At 45.4% G+C, this 21,720-nt stretch overlaps 1 protein-coding gene across 1 annotated transcript in view; it reads left to right on the top strand.

Annotated features, from left to right (window-relative positions):
• The first annotated feature begins 18,148 nt into the window (after nucleotides 1–18,148).
• The window catches only part of PINX1 (PIN2 (TERF1) interacting telomerase inhibitor 1), a 59,153-nt gene continuing 55,581 nt past the window's right edge, over nucleotides 18,149–21,720 (top strand). Inside the window, exon 1 of the mRNA XM_065730526.1 lies at nucleotides 18,149–18,207. Within this exon, the coding sequence (XP_065586598.1) occupies nucleotides 18,189–18,207 (19 nt within the window). The 5' untranslated portion in view covers nucleotides 18,149–18,188. The remainder of the gene's footprint in view (nucleotides 18,208–21,720) is intronic.

A 21,720-nucleotide genomic window follows, 5' to 3' on the forward strand; every position in this document is an offset into this window, starting at 1 on the left:
TGCTGCCCATGAACAGCTCCTGGGACTGACCTCCCTGCACAGGTCAACGCGGAGACACTTGTGTTTCTGATACCCGACAAACCTCCAGCAGCCTTTCCCCAAGTTAACACAGAGCTCAATGTAGATACATAGAGCTACCAATTTTCTTAGTGCTCGTCAACCCAGAGAGTCTCAAAAGGGCTTTTCCTAGAGGACATGATGTGACTCATGTCGCCTGTCCATGGCAGAGCACTGTTATCACATCCACCGCTGGGGTGACATTGGTCCGTGTCTGTCTGCTCATGGCGTCATGAGAATGCAGCCATCTGGTGCAAGAAGTATGGGTTGCACCTTGGGGGAACCTAGCAAAGTGTAACGTGTCTAAATCCCAGTGAAGTGCACATCAAGAGCAATGTGACTCAATGCTTTTTCCCTTTCTGAGCAGTTCCTCTCATTTTGTTCATCCTCACAGGGCTGAGCAATGAGATGTCCACATCACTTAAACGTCTGCACTTTGCTTTCACCAGTGTTTTCTTTCCTGAAAGCTTTTTAAATAGACCTTTTGCACAGGAGAATAGGGAATGAGAATCCACCTCTCTGCTCCAGAAACAGGACAACTCCAGCCTTCTCTTTCCTCCTTTATGCAAAGATATGGGCCGAATAATTTTCTCTCCATCTTCCCTGATCTCCACCACTTCTATACCGTGGTTGCACTTTGATTTTGCTGCTTGATGGTCTAACTGGTTTTCATCTGGAAATAAACAACCAGCCCAACTTAGGCACTGGCAGGAATCCTCACCTGTCCTGCAGCCAGATCATACAGCGTGATGGATGTGGTCTCAACACTGACGACAGATTCGGAGATGTGTTGCAGGATTGGCCCTCTGTATGTGGAGCATCCTCTGATAGAGGACATCAGTAGTTAGTTCCTTGAAAGAGCCTTTTCGAGTCATTGGGATTTTGCTTCTGCAAAGCTGACCTTCTCTGTCTTCAACATGACTGGAGAAAGGGTATGTTCCCTGTAAGGAAAGACCTCATTCATTGCAAGTCTGCTCATGTCTTTCAGAAGAGTGCTCATCTGCTGTCACCTCACCTCTCTTTGCCCCTTCTTGGCTCCACGTGCACTGGGAGAAGCTATAGCTTTTTTGAGCAGCATTCAACAGACAGCCTCCAATGGTCAATTTCTCCCTCCCCATCCCCCGCTCCCATCTCATGGCAATCATGCAGATGTTTTAATTTCATTAATTAACCATACAGGTGGTGTAAACTATCAGTTCTACTGAAATAAGTGGAGCCATTCTGACGTGTTTCAGCCAAGGGAGCGGGCAAAGCTCTCCACCAAATGCCATCTCCTCATTGCATCTCTTCATTGCCACCAAGCCTTGCTCTGCTCGATGGGACCAGATCAGCAATCCACTAGAAACATCTCTCTGTATAGTCAGATTTTCCCTTTCCCTTCTCTAAGATGAACAAGGCCCATGAATAGCTTTAATTTCCATCCTTGAAACCAAGTAAAGTTAAAAATAAAAACCAAAACTACAACAACAACAAAACAAAGCAAAAACCCAAACCTAATGACCCAAAATTATTCCGCAAAGCCCAGGTGAGGCTGAGACTTTGCAGGCCAGAGCTACGGTTTTATGCAGGACTTTACAAGACTGTTTTATATCCAACGCAATAAAGAATAACCAACTTATTGTAGCAAACCTTGTGTCAGGTGCTATCTCCCAAAACCTTCTGCATCAGACAGTCTGCCCTGTATTCTCTCTGCCTAGGGACACTTTGCACAATTTTGGAAGGGAAAATACCCCCTTTTGCCTCTTTACAAGCAAGGGCAGGTTGCAAAAGAGGAAAACTGTATGACTTTAAGTGTGTTTTCTCCTTTTTCTTTCTCTGTTCCTTGTTTTTTCCTATTTTTCTTTATGCCCTTCCTTCCTTCCTTTCTCCCTTCCTTCTCCCCACCCCTTTCCTGTTTTTCTCAGCCCCTTTCCCTTCCCCTCTCTCTCTCATCTCTCTCTCTTTTTCACTTTAATCTCCTTCTCCTTATTTCCTGTGATCTGAGGAGTAGCTTCACTGGAAATCACTGGATCTGCAAAAGCAAATCCCATTGGTCTTTCCATCAGAGTTTCCATGTTGATTTGAAGGACGGCTCAAGGATACCCCTTTGGAGCTCTTTCTGTTGTGCTTTTGTTCATGTTCTTTGACTCGGTTTCTTACATTTCTGACCTCTTTTGGATTATCTCTTTCCTTGCTGTTATGCTCAGTGTCCTCATTTAACCTGTAACAAGCCAAATTTAAACTAGGAAAATGGGTGTTCGTTCTTTCTGCCGTCACACGAGCTCATCGGTCGTTCATTCTCACCTTCCAGCAGTCACTTGTCTTCTTTTTCACAGAGGAAATGCTACTCAGAGCAAGAGACTGGTGTTGTGGCTCCCAGGATCCTCATCTTAGCTTCTCCTTTTGCTTGCTCTCTACTTTTTCTATGTGTGCCTCAGTTTACCCACCCAGGTATAATAATATCTACCTCACAGGGGTGTTGTGAGGCTGTGTTCTTGAGATCCTTGTCTGGAAGGTGGAGGGGAAATGATTCTGTTCAAACACTATCTCATTGGCATTCCATGAGCAAATATTTTCTTAAACCATCAGTGTTGGCAGAAGTAAACCATGACACAAGCTTCATTCCTTGCTTTTGTCTATTGCCAAGGATTGGGCCATTTGCAGAAGCTCCACAAAGGCAAAACTGGACATGGCACACAGAGGAGATCAACGTGATAAGGGAAGTTCTGCTCTTGTTCCTCTTATTCCTCCATTGGCTGAATATCAGACACTTGGAAGGTTTATTACCCTGCTGTCCCAACCTTCCAACAACCCCATAATTAATCTCCTTGCCGCTAAAACTCTTTCTGGACTGTAGAATCTCACTGGAGGCACTAAAAGCCGTGCAAATGCACATTTGGGCCGTATGTTAGATTGCCACTGCTTTTCATGACATGGTTCAGGCTGTCCTACAGCACCATGGCAATGCCTACGTGGTTGATATTTGTAAGGGAGAGCAGAGAAAACTCATTTTTAAATAATTTCTTTGCTAGGAGTTTAGCACCTTGATGCACAGAGACAACTCTACTGGACCATACATACTTCAGTCAAAGGATTCAGGCTCTAGCATGTGTGATTCATGACATTAATCCCAGCAACTGGCAGAGGAAGAAGGAAAAATGTCACCCTCCTAGCCTATCCCATAGTCAGCAGGTGCTATTCCATCCCCAGCTTTGTCTTAACCAGAATGAATGGCAAACAAAATGAAGTACAGGAACTTCTGCTGCTTCCTTCAAGAATGGACTCATCAAGATGGCCTTTTGGATACTGACAGAAGATAAGAAGAGGCTGCAAAAAGGTTAAAATAAATAAATGTGCACATAATCCTCCCAGAGAAGGAAAAGGAGCCCACAGGAATCCTTGTGTACCACATGCATCTGGTTAAGGGCAAGCAGCAGGATAAGTTGCCTCCTTTCAATCCAGACAGGTACAGGGACCTTCTTGGAGCAACTTGGAGAGGGTCTCCCTTACAAGAAAGCAGCACTCAGAGATTTTCTGCTGCCTTTGCCTTTGACAACTGTGCTATAAACTCTATAATACAGAGAGGGAAAACTTCACCTGAGGTGAATCATTTTCTGCATGGATGGAGCTGAATAGGAAAGAGTGGGTCTATCCCTTAAGAATTTTTGTGAGTTTGCTTTTCCAAATGACGTGGAAACATCAAGGCTATCAGCAAACAGAAAACAGAAGTAGGCAAAACAATGCATGTGCCAATTAAAACAGTTTGTATCGTTCTTTTTTTTTTCTAAATTAATTAATTTCCCTGCATTTTGAAATGACAAGTGAAAAGGCTTGGATGAAGGTGTTAAAGACATCAAAGAGCCTCAAGTCATATCCTTCATTTCTCCACGGCCATGGTATTTTTCAAGAGGAAACATCCTGAAACTTGCATTTTCTAAGATGTTTTAACTGTGACATGCTGACTTTCTGAGGAGGACGAAATCCAGTCTTCAAAACAAATCACATCCCCTTGACTCTCTCTCTTACATGGCACAAACTTTACAACTTTTTCCCTCTTGGAGGTGGGATTGGCTTCAGTACGGGAGCCCTGTGCCTACAGCACTCTATGGAGCATGACAAGTCATTTCTCTTAGATAGGAATGACCAAGAAGACAACACAACGTGGTCCTAGTGAGCCTACAGAGCACCAAGGAGTGCTGGCACTGTCTTGGATGCCACCTGTCCTTCCACTGAGCCAACATGAGGCTATTCTTCCATTCTGAGGTGTTCTACAGCCTAACAAACAACCATACAAAGAGAAGCCACTCTTCTGTTGGTGCACTTTCGCTTGTCAGCAGCAATACACCCACAGGAGCTGCTCCAGGCACTGAGTTTTATCTAGAGATTGGTAGGAAGGTTCTTGTTCATTTTATTTTTCACGTAACTGCATTTATTTTCCCCTTTTTGGTGAAATCTGAGTTGTTCCTGGAATACTGAGCTTTGGGAAAAGCCAACATCATCTATTCTCCCACGTCCTGCCCCACACAGCTGCCTGTCCATTGCCCCAGGATGATAAGCACACGGGAGAGGTTAGAGGGACCATAACAGCCCACGGCTACAGCAACAAAGAAGAAATAAGCACACTGTTGAAACTAAAGCACACGAACAAGCCTGCTTCATGATCCTGATAAAATTCGCTGCCCGGGAGTGAATTCCCCATGGCCTCTTTTCAGAGGTCCCGAGCCCACATTCATATCCCCTTGTCCCTTTCTGCTCTGCAATTTCTCATTGAGACATCATCCCCTTCTCCCAGGCCAGGCTCGCACCGCACTGTTTTGGTCTGCGCAGCTCTCACATTCACCGCAAATGACGATGATGTCTCTGCAGAAGGCCCCCGAGTGCCAAGATGCCACTTTCCTGCAACACCACCCCTAGGGGAGCCTGAAATAATGATTTGTGCCAGCAAACAGGTCCAGGAGTTCTGTTAGGCGGGGACCTTCGCTGGGATAGCTGACGAGGTGGATTATACCCGCAAATGTCCTTTGGTAGAGCTGGCCAACACGCCCAAAATGCTTTGCTTCAGATCTGGACTCGTACACTTGCCTCTTCCCCGTCCCATTTGTACACTTTGGTTTCTGAGCTGTTTTTTGCACTGTCAGGAATTTTTTAAACCGTGTTAATTGTAGTCAGCTGCATCGTGTTTGTTAGGCCTCTCCACCAAGCTCTTTAAATGAAAGTCAGTGGCTGTCTTCCCTTGGACAATAATGAATGTATATATCGTAAGTGCAGACTATACAGAAAAGTGGCTAAGTCAAGGATCAGAGGGTTTTGTAAAGCCTGTTTATTTTTTTAAATGAGTTTGAGCATTTATATTTTACCACCATTTACGTGGTTTTGGGGAACCCAGATTGTGTCAAGATCTCATGCCAAAACAAGCCAAAAGTTGTTTGATTTCAACCTTTTCTTCCATGAACCATATTTTAAATGATACTTTAAATGTCATTTTAAATGTTTTATTGAAACATGTACTGATGAAAAAAAAAGAAAAAAAAAGAAAAAACAAAATGTCATCTTGACAAAAGATTTATACATGAATCAGAAAGTATTTATTTCAATTTTGTACCTTTCCATTTTAATACATTATAATGTATTGACTCAACTGAGATAATATAAACAGTTCATTTTAATAACATGTTTGCAGTGTGCTGTGTCTTTTTATTCCTTCCTTTCTACTCCGAACCGGAAAAGCTTCTGGACTCAGGGCCTGTTAAACCACAAGCAGATCTGCAACATCTCAGGCCCTGGGAATCCTGAGTTTCTTTTAAACCAGAGCAAGAATTTGTCTTTAGCAGAGTGCACAGGAAAAATCAAATGGGCACAGGGTCCATTGCTGAGGTGAGGCAGTCTGAGAGGGTAGAATACCTGGTGGGTAAGGAGGTCCAGGTTTAGACTAAACTACCATGCAGGTGCAAAGCTGATTATTTGCTTCTGACTGCAGGTTCTGTGATATCCCCACGTGGCCTCCAGATAGGGGGTGGCCCAAACACACCGTGTCCCCTGCATGCAAAGCTGCTGGGGGAGCGGGTTGCATCCACCAAAATCTGCTCAAAAACACCAAGTTGAACACACCTGCACCCATGGCTCCCCAAATGCCCACCCCATACCTTTCTGATGCACCATGCCCTGCTGCTGGTCCTAACTAATGTTGATCTCATTTTAATGAGTGTCAAGGTGTCACTCTAGGATTCAGGAGACTTGGCTCCAGTTCTGCAAACAGGAAAATCACAGCCTCCCTGCTTTTCTAAGATGGAGATGGTCTTTCTTGTCTCTGTCCTAATCTATTTTGGCTGTAGGATTTTGGGAATGGGGATTTTATTTCCCTGTACAGAATATCCCTCACTGTGACCTCACCTGTTCAGAACGCTTCTATGAGGAGGGAATAGCTGGTTCCCTTCTTGCCTCCTGCTATACCTGAATTCACACTGCTGACCCTAGGACCAGAGAGACAATGGCCCATGTGCCACAACATGGGCTGCAGTGTGGGTTGGGAGCCAACAAACAGCAGAGGAGCTGAAATAAAACAGCCAGGACTTCTGTGGGTGGGAAGGGAGAGGGAAAGGAGGGAGAAATAAATGTGTTTGCCTAACAGACTGGCAGTACAATGAAGAAAGTGCTTTACCCAGCTGTCTTTCTTCTTAATACCCATCCCAGGACATCCTTCCCCCTTAACCTTTCATCAATATGCCAAATTTTAACACATTCCTCAATATTTTTCCCTGGGTTGCTGCTGACAAACGACTTCTGGAGAGGACAACTTAATGTCAGCCTCTAATATGGCTGTTTTTGTGCTGTGACACATCTGCCTGCAGAACTTCTCCCAACACAGGGAGAAGCATGAGGTAGGTAGCTGATGTCTCTGCTTAATCAAGGTTTAACAGTTTCTAGAGACCTGACCAGTTTGATAGGAAGATCTAGAGATAGCTTCCTTCAGAGGAATTAAGGCTTTTGTCTTGGGCTGAAATCATGTCTGGAAACCAAGCTGATCTCATTTGAAACCATGCAATCAGGTGCCAGCATCTACATAGCAAAGATTGCCAGGCCATGATAACAATGTTTAAACGAAGATGGTTGTGTTTATATGGTACCTGCATAACAATGGCTTAGAGATCTTGCTGTGAGAAGATAAGGAATCTAGGAAAAAAAAAAAACAAGTAGGGAAAAGAGAAAAAGAAACCACTGAGATTCAGTCTGCGAAGTAGAATAAGGTGAGACTCCAGGAGAAACTCTCTCAGTAGGATCTGTCAGCACTGGGTAGGTGAGATGAGAGCTGAGCTGTAGACAGAGAAGGGTTTAGATTTCAAAGAATCGTAGAATGGCTTATTTTGGAAAGGACACCCTGCCATGAGCTGATTGCTGCCCCCCAGATCAGGCAGCCCAGAGCCCCATCCAACCTGGCCATGAGCATCTGTAGAGATGAGGCAGCCACAATCTCCCTGGGCAGCCTGTACCAGGGCCTCAGAGCACTCTTGAGTAAAGAATTTCTTCCTATCATCTTACCTAAATTTACCCCCTTTTAGTTTAAAGCCATTCCCCCTTGTTCTGGCACCATCAGATTTTGTTAAGGAGTCAGCCCCCTCCTGCCTGTAAGCTTCCTTCAAGCACTGGAAGGCTGCAATGAGATCTCCCCACAGCCTTCTCTTTTCCGAGCTAAACAAGCCCAAACCCCTGAACCTTTCTTCATAGCAGAGATGCTTCAGCCCTTTGTTCTTCCTTGTGGACCTCTCCTGGACCTACCCCAACAGCCCCGCATCCTTCCTGTACTGCAGCCCCAGAGCTGAATGCAGTACTGCAGATGGGGCCTCATAAGGGCAAAAGTGGAAGGGAAAAACCCTTCCTGCCCCACTGCCCCCCCTCTGTTGATGCAGCCCAGGACACTGTTGGCCTTCCAGGCTGCAGCTGCACACTGCTGGCTCGTGCCCAGCTATTTGTCCATCAGCACTCTCAAGTCCCTCTCCACAGAACTGCTCTCAAAATGGGTTTTTCTCCCATTTTGTACACATACCTGGGATTGCCCTGCTCTAAGTGCAACACCCTGCACTTGGCTTTGTTGGATCTCATCGAGTCAGAGCTGGCTTAGGTTCTTGTTCTCACCTCTCTCTGCCCCTGCTCGCTGGGTACACTGGAACACTAACCCAGGGATTTTTAGATGTACACCTCAATAGACTGAGCTGTTATTTTTCCAAGTTCCTTAAAGGTTAACAAAACACCTGATCATGTGTGTGCATGTGAATGTTACCTGTTTGTAAGTCTCCCTCTCTCTCTTTCTCTCTCCATAGAACAAACTGGGACCTGAGCACTGAGTTAAAGTGGAGATTTTCCTTTCAAGTGCAGCACTTGCCCAAGTGCTTCCAAGAATGCTAAGCAATGATATTTACAAGCAGTATTAGTGCTGCCATGTGGATTTGAATTTGTCTGTGGTATAAGCATGCCATGATACTCTTCCTGGCTCATCGACTCTACGACGAGCAAACAAACAGAAGTGCCAGCACAGTTCCTGTTTTACAAGGAGCATCTGGAAAGTAAAAAGTTGGTGGTGCTCAGAAACTAGCTGGTTTGTTGTCTTTGGGCTCCACTAGAAATGCCATTAAGCTGCATTTGGTAACAAGTGAAAAGAAGGTCCGCTTTAAATCGAATCAAAGCTCCTCCTAGCATAGCACATTATCTGAGGCAATGGCCAACAGTCAAAGTGCAGGAAAAAGCATGAGACATAGAGTAGCTCTAGAATAAGCTTTTCACTTTGTGCATCTCTCTGTCTGCTATAATCGTAACTTTAAAGGCTTCATGAAATGAAAATAGCACTTGTGTGTAATGGCAGATGGAGAAAGGAAGGACTTTTCCTTCTACAGTGCACCCTTCAGTGCCTGCCTCCTTCCAAAGTGCTGAGTACCACCACACAGCAGTTGTGATATGAGGAATTGGTGCCACACAGGAGGCTCCGGGTCCTGCAAACAGAAAAACCAGTAGGTTGGCAGGAGTATGGATTCAGGCATCTCCAGGGAGTCACTGAAGTAGGAATGATGAGACTCCCTGAGTAGGGAAGTACTTGGCACATCGTCTGCCTTGCCCGGTCCAGAGGGTCACCCTCATGTAGACATCCTTCATCCCAGACCTACTCACTTAGAATACGCTATGAATCCAGTCCCAGCTGTTCACAGAATCATTCAGGTTGGAAAAGACCTCTAAGATCCCCAAGCCCAACCCCAGCTCAGCCCCACCATGCCCACTGACCATGTGCCTCAGTGCCCACATCCCCAAGGTTCTGGAACAGCTCTGGGGATGGTGACCCCACCAACCTCCCTGGGCAGCTGTGCCAATGCATTACTGGTCTTTACGAGAAGTAATTTTTCCTGATGTCCAAACTGAACTTCTCCTGGCACAACTTAAAGCCATTACATCTTGTCCCATCAGCGTTACCTGAAAGCAGAGGCTGACCCCCACCTCACTACAACTCATTTCAGGGAGATGTAGAATAGGGTTTAAAAGATGAGTTATCCCTGGAAGCACGGACACTGTTTTCACATAAGCTCTGTGAAGGTGGACTCATAATTACTTCTTTAATAGATAAAGATGCACGTGGATATCATGTACCAGAACAAGCTCTGAGCACTTCAGAAGCTGCTACTGTCACTGTTCTCCCCACATTCTGTTTTCCTTCCTGCTTCTCACTGGCTTCATGGGAGGATCCCATTCTCCCAGAGTTCAGAAAAGGATAAAAAGATCCCACAGAGAACCAGCAGCAAATCATTCTGGTGATCACTAGGCCAAGCAGTTCCTGGCATTCCCCAGTCAATGTCAGGGCTGAGATCACAGGACAACGTGGAACGTGTAAATGAGAGAAAGGAAAACCAACATGCAATTAAAGAGCTAATGATCCCATGTTGGCTATTTTTAGCACTCTTTTATTTTCCAGTGGTTACTCAAACAGCCCTGAAATGACAGTACTGGGTCAGTCTTGAAAGCACAGCCACGCTTTGGAAAGTGAGCAATGTCCTTGTGGGTTTCCCTCTCTATTTCTGTTCAAAAGCCCTAAATCTAATTTGCTGTGTTTACAAAGCTGAACCCTGCTGAGACTGTGAGCAATGTCAGTTCTGAAATCTTCAGAAGTAACCTCAGTCCTGCCAGGAGTACATCACAGACAGCGATGGTTAATGAGTAAAACAGGCTGCAAAACAGACACATTAAATCACTTTAAAAACTGCTGCAGAACTATTCGTTTGTTGCTTTTTCTTTTTCCACTGCTGACCCCTGTTTCCTGCTACTAGATTTTGATGAGGCCTTAACACAAAATTTCTTGGGCATAATATCTCAAACATGCTCTCCCGGGTTTGGTATTTTCTCTTCCTCAAGGAAAGCGATGAACATTCCTTGCAACCATTTGTGAATCTAAAAGAATTTGATATCTGGGGCAGGAATAATTGTATTTCTGCAGTTTCACCATTAATATGTTTTGAAAGCCATGTTGATCTGAGCCATTGGCATGGCTAATGTGCTCTGCATCCAGCCCTTCTCTTCCTTCCTTGACCAGAGGAGCAATTCTGCTATATGCAAAAATATAATTTACTTCTTATTGCACGTGTGTGCTAAGAAACACTTGAACATGGCTGGTCACAGATGTGCAAAGGAAATTCACCACCTAGTTGATCCTCAGAAAATGAGCACAGCGATGGTGGAAGGGAACTCCACACCTTGTGGAGGAGTAAACTGCAGTTTACGGAAGAGTAAATATTACAGGGTTTGTTTTGTGGATAAGATATTGCATTGGACCTGAGGAAAGATGAGTTTTGAGGTGGTTTCCTAGGTTAATTTGTACAGGGATAGACATGGAGAAGCCTCTGGGAAGCCCCTAGCTCCTCCCCCCCTTCTGTGGCTGGGTCAGTCTGTGACACGACTGACCATCAAGAAAGACAACCCCATGACCCCTTTCAGAGCTCCACTCCTCTTCTGTGCTTAATCTCCACTTCCATACTGAAGTTATTTAAAGTGCTGTGGCAGATATGGGCATGGTGCTACTGCTATGTCTTTTCCAACCCTAAGACAAGGAGTAATTATCCCCTTTTGTCACAGGAAATGTGGTCCAGAAAGAAGCAGTTCCTTTTGAACCAACATTTTACTGCAGGTTCTCAATTAGTTATCTTTTAGCTCTACTCTATTCTCCTTTATTTTCCTCCCAGTGTTAATTATTCTCAGTCTCTCTGCTTGGCATCCGCTTTGCCCCACCGCCTATTAACTCATCTTCAGGATATTCCGCCTCTTCAGTGTGATCAGTTGGATTTTGATCCTGCCTTCCACGCTGCTTGCAGCCCTCCTGTGCATGTTACACCAACAGATGGTCTGTCCCACACAAGGTGGTTCACGATGTACTGACTAGACAGAGTGTGCTTCCGTGCTGTGAGGATGCTGTCTGCAGCGTAGATCCGCGTGTGGGATGGTGCTAAAAGTCTTTCTAAGACTTCCTCCCTCACTCCCCCCATAATACTCAACCTGAGCTTCCTTGTTTTGCAGTGCTGTGGTGAGGGTCCTAGAATCACAGAATCACCAAGGTTGGAAAAGACCTACAAGATCATCCAGTCCAACCGTCCACCCATCACCACAGTTCTCACTAAACCATGTCCCTCAACATGATGTCTAAACGTTCCTTGAACACCTCCAGCGTCAGTGACTCCACCACCTCCCTGTGCAGCCCATTCCAGTGCCTGACCACTCTTTTGGAGTAGAAGTATTTCCTAGCATCCAGTCTGAATCTCCCCTGGAGCAAACTGAACCATTCTCTCTATTCCTATCACTAATTACAAGAGTGAAGAGGCTGATCACGCACCTGCATGCTTGGGTAGATGAAAAATCAATCAACCTTAGCCACCAAGGCCAGGTTCCTGGTCAGAGGGAGCTATGAGGTTTCTTTGTTGAGAATTGTACCCAGCAAGCTATGTAGGTGGGCTTCCACCTCTCTGCTATCCTCCAGTGGCCAAATACTGAATTGCTTAGGTAAGAACTGCAATGCTTTCTCAGGGTCTGCAGCCAAGGTAACTCAGCTACGATTCTTTGGCTCCATTGCTGTCCTCCTTCTCTCATTACAGTGTTTAGTGATTCAAAGGCTGTCTCATGACATTTCTCAAGATTTCCAGTCTGAGCTCTACGCTAGTTACAAGCCTCCAAGTCAGACCTCTCTTCCTACCATCAAATCTGCACTGTTAAACTGCACTGAATATTCACTCAGGGTTGTGCAGTTCTGCTCCACATCTTGACTTCCAGCTTCAGTCTTATCTCCTGTCTGGTCATCCAGTTCTTTTCTGTTTTCTGACCCTGCCTCTTCTTATCTTTAGGGCAATGAATGTGGTGAAGGATCTTTCTGAGTACCTGAGGGCACTGGGATGGGTCAGACCAGAGAAGAGGAGGCTCAGAGGAGACCTCATCACTCCATACAACTCCTGAAAGAAGGTTGTAGTGAGGTGGGGGCCAGTCTCAGTGATAGGATGAGAAGCAGTACACTCAAATTGTGCCAGGGGAGGTTCAGTTTGGATATTAGGAACAATTTCTTCTCAGAAAGAGTGGTGCTGCAGTGGCACAGGCTGCCCACGGAGGTGGTGAAGTCACTGTCTCTGGAGGTTTTCCAAGAATAGTGGAGATGTCTCTGACAGATGTGGTTAGTGGGCACGATGGGGATGGGCTGGCAGCAGGACTTGATGATCTTGGAGGTCTTTTCCAACCTCTATGATTCTATGACCTATTTTTTTGGCTTTTCCCAAGCACTGAGCTGCAGCTTATGTCCTAGGGATCCTCATTTCATTCTACCTCTTAATTGCAACTGGCCTTGCCCTTGGGTTCTGCTGGCTCCAGCTCTTTGGCTTCCCAAATTCCTCCTTTGGACTGGTCCATTCAGGACCCTCTGGTGCCTGGCCTCACCCTAGCATATTCACAGTTCATAGATATGATTCCAGCCCATACTCAGTGTGGTCCAGCTAGGAATTCTGACCACCAAAACTCAAGTAATAACAAAAAACCTTCACTATTTGCCCATTGTTTTAAATTCAATCTCTCAGTATCATTCAGCTCTTTAGGAATCCTTTATATTTTAAAATGCCTCCACAATAAATGCAAACTGTTAGCTCCTTGACTTTTACATCATGCTCCTGCCTCAGTTTCCTCCTCTAAAATCTCTCATCTGCCTCTCTCATCTGCTGCCTACCTTCTTTCTTTCTTCAAATAACAAACCGCCTACAACAAGACTTCAGTCTCACATCCCATAAGATCCAGGTTGACGAAATAACCGCAGTAGCAATAATTAGAAAAATGATATATTTATGGGATAGAAAGAAAAACATCTGGAGTTTAGCTGCCTCCTTTGCCCACACGACCTCCATCCTTCTCTTCCAGGCACGCTGCTGCTGAACTCTTCACTGGCAGCGTTCCTGGCAGCATCACCCCTGCCTCGAGCCTTTTTCTGCTCTTCGCCTGCCCCAGTGGCTGTTCTTTGAACCCCTCGTCTCCTGGCTGCAGGCACTCGTTCTGACATCTTTTGCTCCACGGGTCAGACGTTGTTAATCTCCTGCTCCCCGCCTAGCACTTGATGGGTGGCTTCTCTGCTCCGCTAATGCAGCTTTATACCAGAGCTCACCCCTAATCCGCGTGTTCTCTCCAATCATTGTCCTAAATCAAACCTGTCTTTTTGTTTTAAGGTCTCCAGGCACTCCTTGTCCCCAGTGCTTCCATCACACCTCTCCCAGGACTCGCTCAATAAGCATTTCCAGCCTGGCCTCAGGCTATTATCACACAGCAGAGGCTGATTTGCCTCACAAATGACCTGTTGCACAGCCAGGATTCACATCTTATTTCTTTACTTGCTTTCCTGCTCCTTTTTGCCACTTTTCTTTCTTTTTTTCTTTCTTTTGGCAGCCTCTCCTCTCTCTCCTCACATCTCCCTTTCTGTTGGGGCACTTTTGGAGAATGGAGAAAAATGGGAGGGTTGACTTATTTTGGTTCTTTACCCATTTGAAAACAAGAATGCATTGAGGTTTAGTGTTAGGGGCCTCAAACCACATCTCCACATGCCTGCTGCATCTACATCAACTCCAAAAGGGTTACAACACGTTTGTGGAGTCCACTTCTGTGTCCTCAGGCTGGAGCAGAGCAATCTGTGTCATGAGCTCATTGCCAGTGCTCGTGGCTGCCTTTCTGCCAGGCATAGGAGCTGCTCATTAGCTGGGACAAGTCTCTCTCCTTCCTCCCAGGAATCTCCTCTGGGTGGAAGGGGATAGGACCAGCAAGATGGAAATCAGGCTCAGATGTGTATGCAAGCCTCCTCCTTTTATATGCTATTTTAATTTTCTCTGTGTTGTTGGCTCTGTTCATCCCAGTTGGATCTCTCCCTAAGTCCCAGGCACTTCAACCTGAAAGTGGCATCAAAGGAATTCCCCAAAGCCTGTGGGGACTTTGGAGCTGATGCTGACAGCACAGCACAGGCTGCAGCCGCTGTATGATCAGTAATGTGTGCCAGAAGGAAAATACCCTGCTCAACCTCTGAGCCCTAAATGATCTTTGCAGTGCTGGCTGTGGGGAAACACCTCTTTTCAAGTAAGACCCTTGGGAGGAATCAGTGGAGAACTCTGAATGTAATGCCCGCCAGGAATCTTAATCACTTTTTCAGTGAAGAGCTACACTTCAACCACTCCAAGCACACAGAAAACAGGACTTCAGGATATTTATATATTACAGAGGGCTGTAACCATCCATATCAGCTGTCATTTCTCTTAGAAGATAGTATATATACATAAATGCATACATTTTTCCCATTCTGTGAAGCCAGCTTTTACTCATGCATACAACTGTGAAATGCAGTACTCGCTTTCAGATTAAACCTTCCCCTTTTGTCCCCAATTTCCCTGCCCTTCTGCATGTTTAAATGTAATTAAACATTTTTAGTATCAGAACCTCAAGCTTGTGATATCTGTGCCTACATCTGTACAGAATAACGTGGACCTTGACCTTGAGCCTACTGCAATTTAAACACAGGCAGCAGTAATTAAAGGAGGTCTCATGTATTTGTTAAGCTTTGATTCATAGCAAGCAAGGGAATAACAGTTTCGGAAGCAAACATACACTGATGCAGTCAAATATTGTTTCAAAAACAAATGAGCAATAAAGCTCAACCATTAAGTCATCGTTTAATAGAAATTTCTTCCAGTCTTGCACTGTGAGCAATGCCTTTAGAGCACAGTGAAGCTCACTCAGATGTGTGTAATGCTGCTATCTATTGGAGCAATCATATATTACACCAGTTCTCTCACTTAAGAGACTTACACCTCTCCAGAATTAAAAACGGAAGCAGAATTTGTCTGACGTAAAATAGCTCATGGAACTGAACACTAAATGCATGGATGATATCACAATTTAATTGGTTTAAAAGGGACATTAAAGGGATAATACATAGAAATGGCTATTACTGTGGACAGGAATATATTTTTTTAGGGAAACACAGATAGAAGTACAATGGGGATAAGGATACATCACAAGTCTCAGATACAGAGATACAGTGCTTCGACTGGGCAGGGGGAGCTCCTAGGTTCCAGGTTGTGCCCAGTGTCCCTGGGCCTGGCACTCACGAATGCACAGTTTGCTAAAGTAGGGAGTTTGGGGAAATGAGGCTGTCCCTGTCCTAGACAGATCTCTGGTGCATATGAATTCTGTTAGGACAGGGGAAAAAAGGCAGGGGGGCTTACAAGAATTGATTCTGTTTACCAGGAATTTCTTACAAGAGGAAAACTTTAAGTGAGAGGTGTTTTTTGTTTGTTTGTTTTTCAGGTGCAAAAGAGGATGATCTCTGGAGGTCCCTTCCAACCCCTACAATTCTGTGATTCTTCTTCCTAAGGCTGCAAAGTAGAGGAGCCAAATAAAACTGATAGATGTGATAGAGGTAATCCCCAGTAAGCTCAGAATTAGCAGGCAGACTCTTAGGAGCCTGGTCTATGAATTAAAGACAGTTATTCATTGACATGACACTAAGAAGTACATAAGTGTGTAACACCCACCTGCAAGCCACAAGGACACAACAAAACGTAAGGCCAAATTTTTAAAAGCATATATCATATGAGCATAAGAGACAAAATGAGATAAGCAAAAATACTGAATGAGATATAAACAGCAGAAGCATAACTTTAACACAGCGGGTGTAGGAGAAAGTGCAAAGGCAAGGCTAATCCTCTACACAGAGAAGAGAGAACTCAGAAGGTGATTCATCCACTCAGTCTTCACTACATTGATTAGATGCAATCAAGTGGCTAACACAATTAACAAGGGAGGCAAAAGGAAAAGATCTCTGTCTCAGGTGGTGAAGGATTGGAAAGTATTTATTTGTTTTCCAATCAGTCAAGCCTGACAAACATGACCTGAAACTACTTAGAGAACTGATAGAAAAGTCTGGTGAGAGCACACACACTGAGAATTTCTGAAGGCTAAATGTGGGCCTAGAAAACTATCAGAGGACTAACTTGATACCTCTTTTTGAAGGAGGAACTGGGGCAGGCAGGTTAATAGAAACTGAACGCAAACTACTGAAAAAGAGCATTGACAAAGCTATCTGTGAGTTTACAGATTTGCCAAGAACAAGCCTCATCATATAAATCTAACTTTTCTTACTAAGAGAGGAAAATGCAATCTAAATGAAAAAGCACAGAGGCAGAGTATTAAGAAAAGCAGAATGGGGGAAGCTCCAATCTTGTCACCATCCAATTGCAAGGATGGAAGGACTGTTTACATGAGTCGATAGTGATAGGATGAGGGGGAATGGTTTTGAGCTAAGACAGGGGAGATTTAGGTTAGATGTTAGGAGGAACTTTTCCACTCAGAGAGTAGTGATGCACTGGAACAGGTTGCCCAAACAGGTTGTGATGCCCCATCCCTGGAGGCATCCAAGGCAAGGCTGGATGTGGCTCTGGGCAGCCTGCTCTAGTGGTTGGTGGCCCTGCCAACAGCAGGGGGTTGAAACTCGAAGATCTTTGAGGTTCTTTTCAACCCAGCCCATTCTATGATGATAATTCTATGATGATGAAGAAAGAGAGTTGTGGGCAACTTGCTGTGAGCCTGGTAGGATTCAATACTCTCATTAATGATCCGACTTAAGTTGCAGAGTATGCAGACAGTACATTTACAAAGGTGACTCTAAGTTGAGAGACACCAGAGAGACTCAAGAACAACACTTACACCTTGAGTACTTTGTCCAGAGAAGGGCAATGAAGCTGGTAAGGGGTCTGGAGCACAAGTGTTATGGGGAGCAGCTGAGTGAGCTGGGATGGGTCAGCCTGGAGAAGAGGAGCTCAGGGGAGACCTCATTGCTCCCCACAGGTCCTGTAAGGAGGGGAGGAGGGGATCAGCCTCTGATCCCAGGTAACATCAATAAAGATTTAAGGAAAGATTTAAGGGCTTTAAGTTGTGCTGGGGGGTTCACTTTGGATATTAGGAACGATTTCATCTCATAAAGGGCGGTGCTGCAAAGGGAGGTGGTGGGGTCACCGTCCCTGGGGGTGCTCCAGAACCGCGGGGACATGGCACTGAGGGATGTGGGCAGGGCAAGGTGGGCTGGGGGAACCTTTTCCAGATCCAGATTCTTGTTTTGGGCAAATAAGAGAAGAAACAACGGAAGAGCAACCCCCAAAAAAGCCACCAGAAATCATGAACGAACGAAACACTGCTCAACTCGCTCCAAGCAAACGCTTGAGGGTACGTGCTCACTCTCGGACTGTATAAAACTGATCGCAGACGGAGCTTTTAAAGGTAAGACGAGAACCACCGGAGCATTGGGGTTCATCTCAAAGTACCACAGCACAACGAGTGTGGGAGGAGCAAAGCACAGCGATGACCGCCCGTAACCCCGCGCGCCGAGGGCTGTCACGTGATCCTCAGCCTCGTTTAGGGGGGGGTGGGGCTGTTTAAGTCAGTGCCTGTCCGCAAGGAAATACGAAAAGCAGCTTGGGGATGAATCGGAGACACGCGTTTATATCTTGCTCAGGATTTTAGAGGGGGAAAAAAATATATATGAATTAAAAATAAAATAAACAGGTGGCGGTTGGATCGAAGCGGGCGGCGTGGCCGTCGCGCGCGCCGCGCAGAGGAAGGCCCCCAAGATGGCGATGCTGGCGGAGCGTGAGTGCGGCGCTGAGGTGGTGGCGGGGGGAGCGGGCAGGGTTTGCTCAGCTTCGCTCGGCTTCTTGCTTCCAGAGCCTGAGCTGAGGGCTGGGAAAAGGGTCCCCAGGGAGGAGTCCCCGCTGCTCTCTGTTACCTGTGGCAGGGATCCGGCACTGCCCAGTGCAGCGGCTGTGCGCGGTGCTCCTGGGCCGCTCCGGGCAGCGCGGAGCAGAGCTCCGTCCCCTCGTATTGCCTGCGGGGATTTACGGCCGCAGTGGGGCCCCCTGAGCCCCCCAGCTGCGGGCTGAGCAGCCCCGAGAAGACTTAAAGTGCTTTTGCCGCCTTCTCTTCAAAGCTCGGGAGGTGTAGCTGTGAAATAGTCCTATTAGCAAGTATAAAACCGTATGTAAGTAGGAAGAATAAACTGAGTTATAATTCTTTTTTGTTGGGGACATAGGGCTGATGTATCTCTGAGTAATTAATATTCGTGTTTTTATTTGTGAATTATTCATTCATTCCAGTATTTGAGGGGAGTTCAAGCAGGAGAGGGACTGACTTTTTTTAACGCAGTCTGATAGCGATAGGAAGAGGGGGAATGGCTTTAAGCTATGAGAGGAGAGACTTAGGTTAGACATTAGGAGGAAATTCTTTACTCAGAGAGCAGAGAGGCACTGGCACTGCTGCCCAGAGCTATGGGTGCCCCATCTCTAGAGGTGCCCAAAGCCATGAATGTGCTCTGGACAGCCTGAGCTGGCAGGGGCATCCAGCCCACAGCAGGGATTGAGGGTGGATGGGCTTTAAAGTCCCTTCCAACCCAAACATTCTATGAGTCTATAATTCTATATCCTTAGGTGTTTCCAGTAAGCTTTGTGGCAAAGGAACGAGACTGGACTCTTTTCAACAGTGTGTGGTGATAGGATGAAGGGAAATGGCCACCAACTGATGTATAGGATGTTATGCACAAATGTGTATGGGAACTTCTTTACAGTGCAGTGACAGAGCACTGGAGCTGCACACAGAGGTGCTGGAGGTTCCAGAGACGTTCAAGACCCGCCTGGATGCCTACCTGAGCAACCTGGGCTGGGAGCTGCTTTGGCAGAGGGGTTGGACTCAATGATCTCTGGAGGTCTCTTCCAACCCCTACAATTCTGTTGTGTCAGGACACCCTTGACATGGAAGTAGAAGGTGTAACAGATTAGCTTGTCTGTAGAAAAGATGGACTTTGTTATAATGAATGATCAGGGAAATCTGATTCCCACTGGAAGGTGTGGGTGTGAATGGAGGGAAATAAAATTACACTTAGGTATGTAATTTTTGGGTTGTTTTAGTTGTAGACTTTGTTGGTACAAGTTTTCAAAAATTTAATTGGGCATTTAAGCACTGGCACAGATTGCCTAGAGAAGCAGTGGTGCTCCACCCTGCAGACAGCCAAGGTCAGGCTGGATGGGGCTGTGAGTGCTGATGGAGCTGTGGGTGTCCCACTGCAGGAGAGTTGGACTGCATGGCCTTAAAAGTTCCCTTCAAACTCAAATGATTCAATGGTTCCAGTTTCAGTAGCAATTCAGTAGTTAAGATCACTTATGTATGTAATAAATTCTTAAATCAGTTGCTGTGAAAAACGAGTCTAGTTGCTGAGAGCCACCTCTGTGGAGTTGCTTTTGCCCATCACCTTTGACTGAAGTTTTGAAGCTGTGTTACACGCATGTGTACCTTGCTTGCAGTGCTGGATCGAGTTTGGATGCTGCTATTAATATTCATCCTAAAAGAGAGATGGAGTTAACGTGTTTTACTGTGAAAGCAGTGCATGTCAGGGGCTTGAAATAACTTCACTGGTGGGACCCCATGGCAGGACAAGAAGGAGGTCTTCAGCCTCTGTGATGCTGTGGACCTATAACTGTGTTTTAGGTCTGAGCTGATAGGGAACGTTCAGAAATAGCTTTTAATGCTCTGGGCACAGAATTAGTCTTGGCAGGAGGGTTTGTTGGCTGATATGAGAATGGGTATCTGGGTGAAGTATCTGAAGAAATGTCACATTTCTCCACTGGATGGTGCTGCTCACCCAAAATTGTGATACCATCTCAAGCATCACTCTGAGAACAGCTCAGGACATCTGTGCTCAGTATTGAATTTTATAGCTGGAAGCTATCAGGTTGCTTCCTTCCATGCTTGGTGAAACAAACATTTTGGATATAATCTGGTGGGTGCACTGCGTGGCACAGAGGTGGTCTTGGCTTTCTTATATATTTTAATATATAAGGCTTTCTATAGGCTTAATAGGCTTTATATAAGGCTTAATATAGGCTTTCTTAATATATTTTAAAGAGGTAGGAAAGTAGAGGAAGCTGCTTACATGTAGCTTACCGTACATGAAAACGTGCATGTTGACCTGGCAAAAGCATGAGGATTAATCCCAGAAGAGTAGCTACAGGATTGGAAATTCACAGATTGAAGCTGCTGAGAAAAGGAAGATCTGGTGAATGTTTCAAGCTTTAGAAATCTCTGTGTTAGGTGCCATTGTGTTTTGTTGCCAGGGCCCTCCTGGGAGTAAAACATCTTAGGGTTTCTCCACAGATGGGTATTCAGGAGAATTAATAGACGTTAATATTTAAAGTGGATTAGTTGAACTGCATCAAACAATTCAGTTTGAAATTTAGTTTAAATTCACACGTTCAGCTGACACAGATTACCTCTGCTGTGCACGTAAGTCCTAAGATGCACACAGTGGCTTTACAACAGTAAGGGTTGTGTTGAATTTAATGTTCTGGGTTTTGCAGAGTCACCACCTGGGTGGTGGTGGGCAGCACTACAGAAGATGAGCAGGCTGAAAATGTTATAGCTAGATGTGAAAAAAAACAAACATTCTTTCCCATAAATGGATAAAAAGTGGAGTCCTTAACGATGCATCTTGGGTGAGGGAAGATGACAGAACACGTTAATTGTCCTGGATTCCTAACTCAGTGTTTGAAACATGTCAATAAAAGAGTGAACTCTGCCTGAGGGAACAAGAACATTTGACCTCAGAGGCACAGCAGGGAACGTGTATTTGCTTGGGTCTGTTTGAAATCAGTCTGCCCTCGCACCTCCCCAGACAGGACGTGTGGTGGATGGTTCTGGCCAAAGTTTTCCCTTAGAGAAGTGAACTAATCAAGTGCTTTAGGACTCCTCTCACAGCACTAAGTCATTTAAAATGCCATAAAATCTTTTTATGGGCTGTTTGAGCTTTTATGAAATTCTTTATCAGACTGTTATGTTTTGTGGGTCTGCCTCACAGCACTTACTTTGAGCTTTGAAAGTACTTTAAGAAACACTACCAGCCTACGTTCTGCCAGTGTTAGTTCTGAACCAAGACCAGCCAGCCAATGAGTAGAACATACCTGTAATATTCTCTCCCTCTGGCCTGAATCCCAAGCGTTGCATTTTAGGAAGAGATGATTTCCTGATTATGTTGAAAGTGCCCCAGTGGGCTTGGCTTCTTGCTGACTCTCAGTGGCCTTGGGTTAATCGGTCATTTTTGATCCGCCGTTTCCCATC

This window comes from Cyrtonyx montezumae, unplaced genomic scaffold (assembly GCF_038088225.1).
Source record: "Cyrtonyx montezumae isolate F1298 unplaced genomic scaffold, pur_monq_1.0 scaffold_13, whole genome shotgun sequence".
Lineage (NCBI taxonomy): Eukaryota > Metazoa > Chordata > Aves > Galliformes > Odontophoridae > Cyrtonyx > Cyrtonyx montezumae.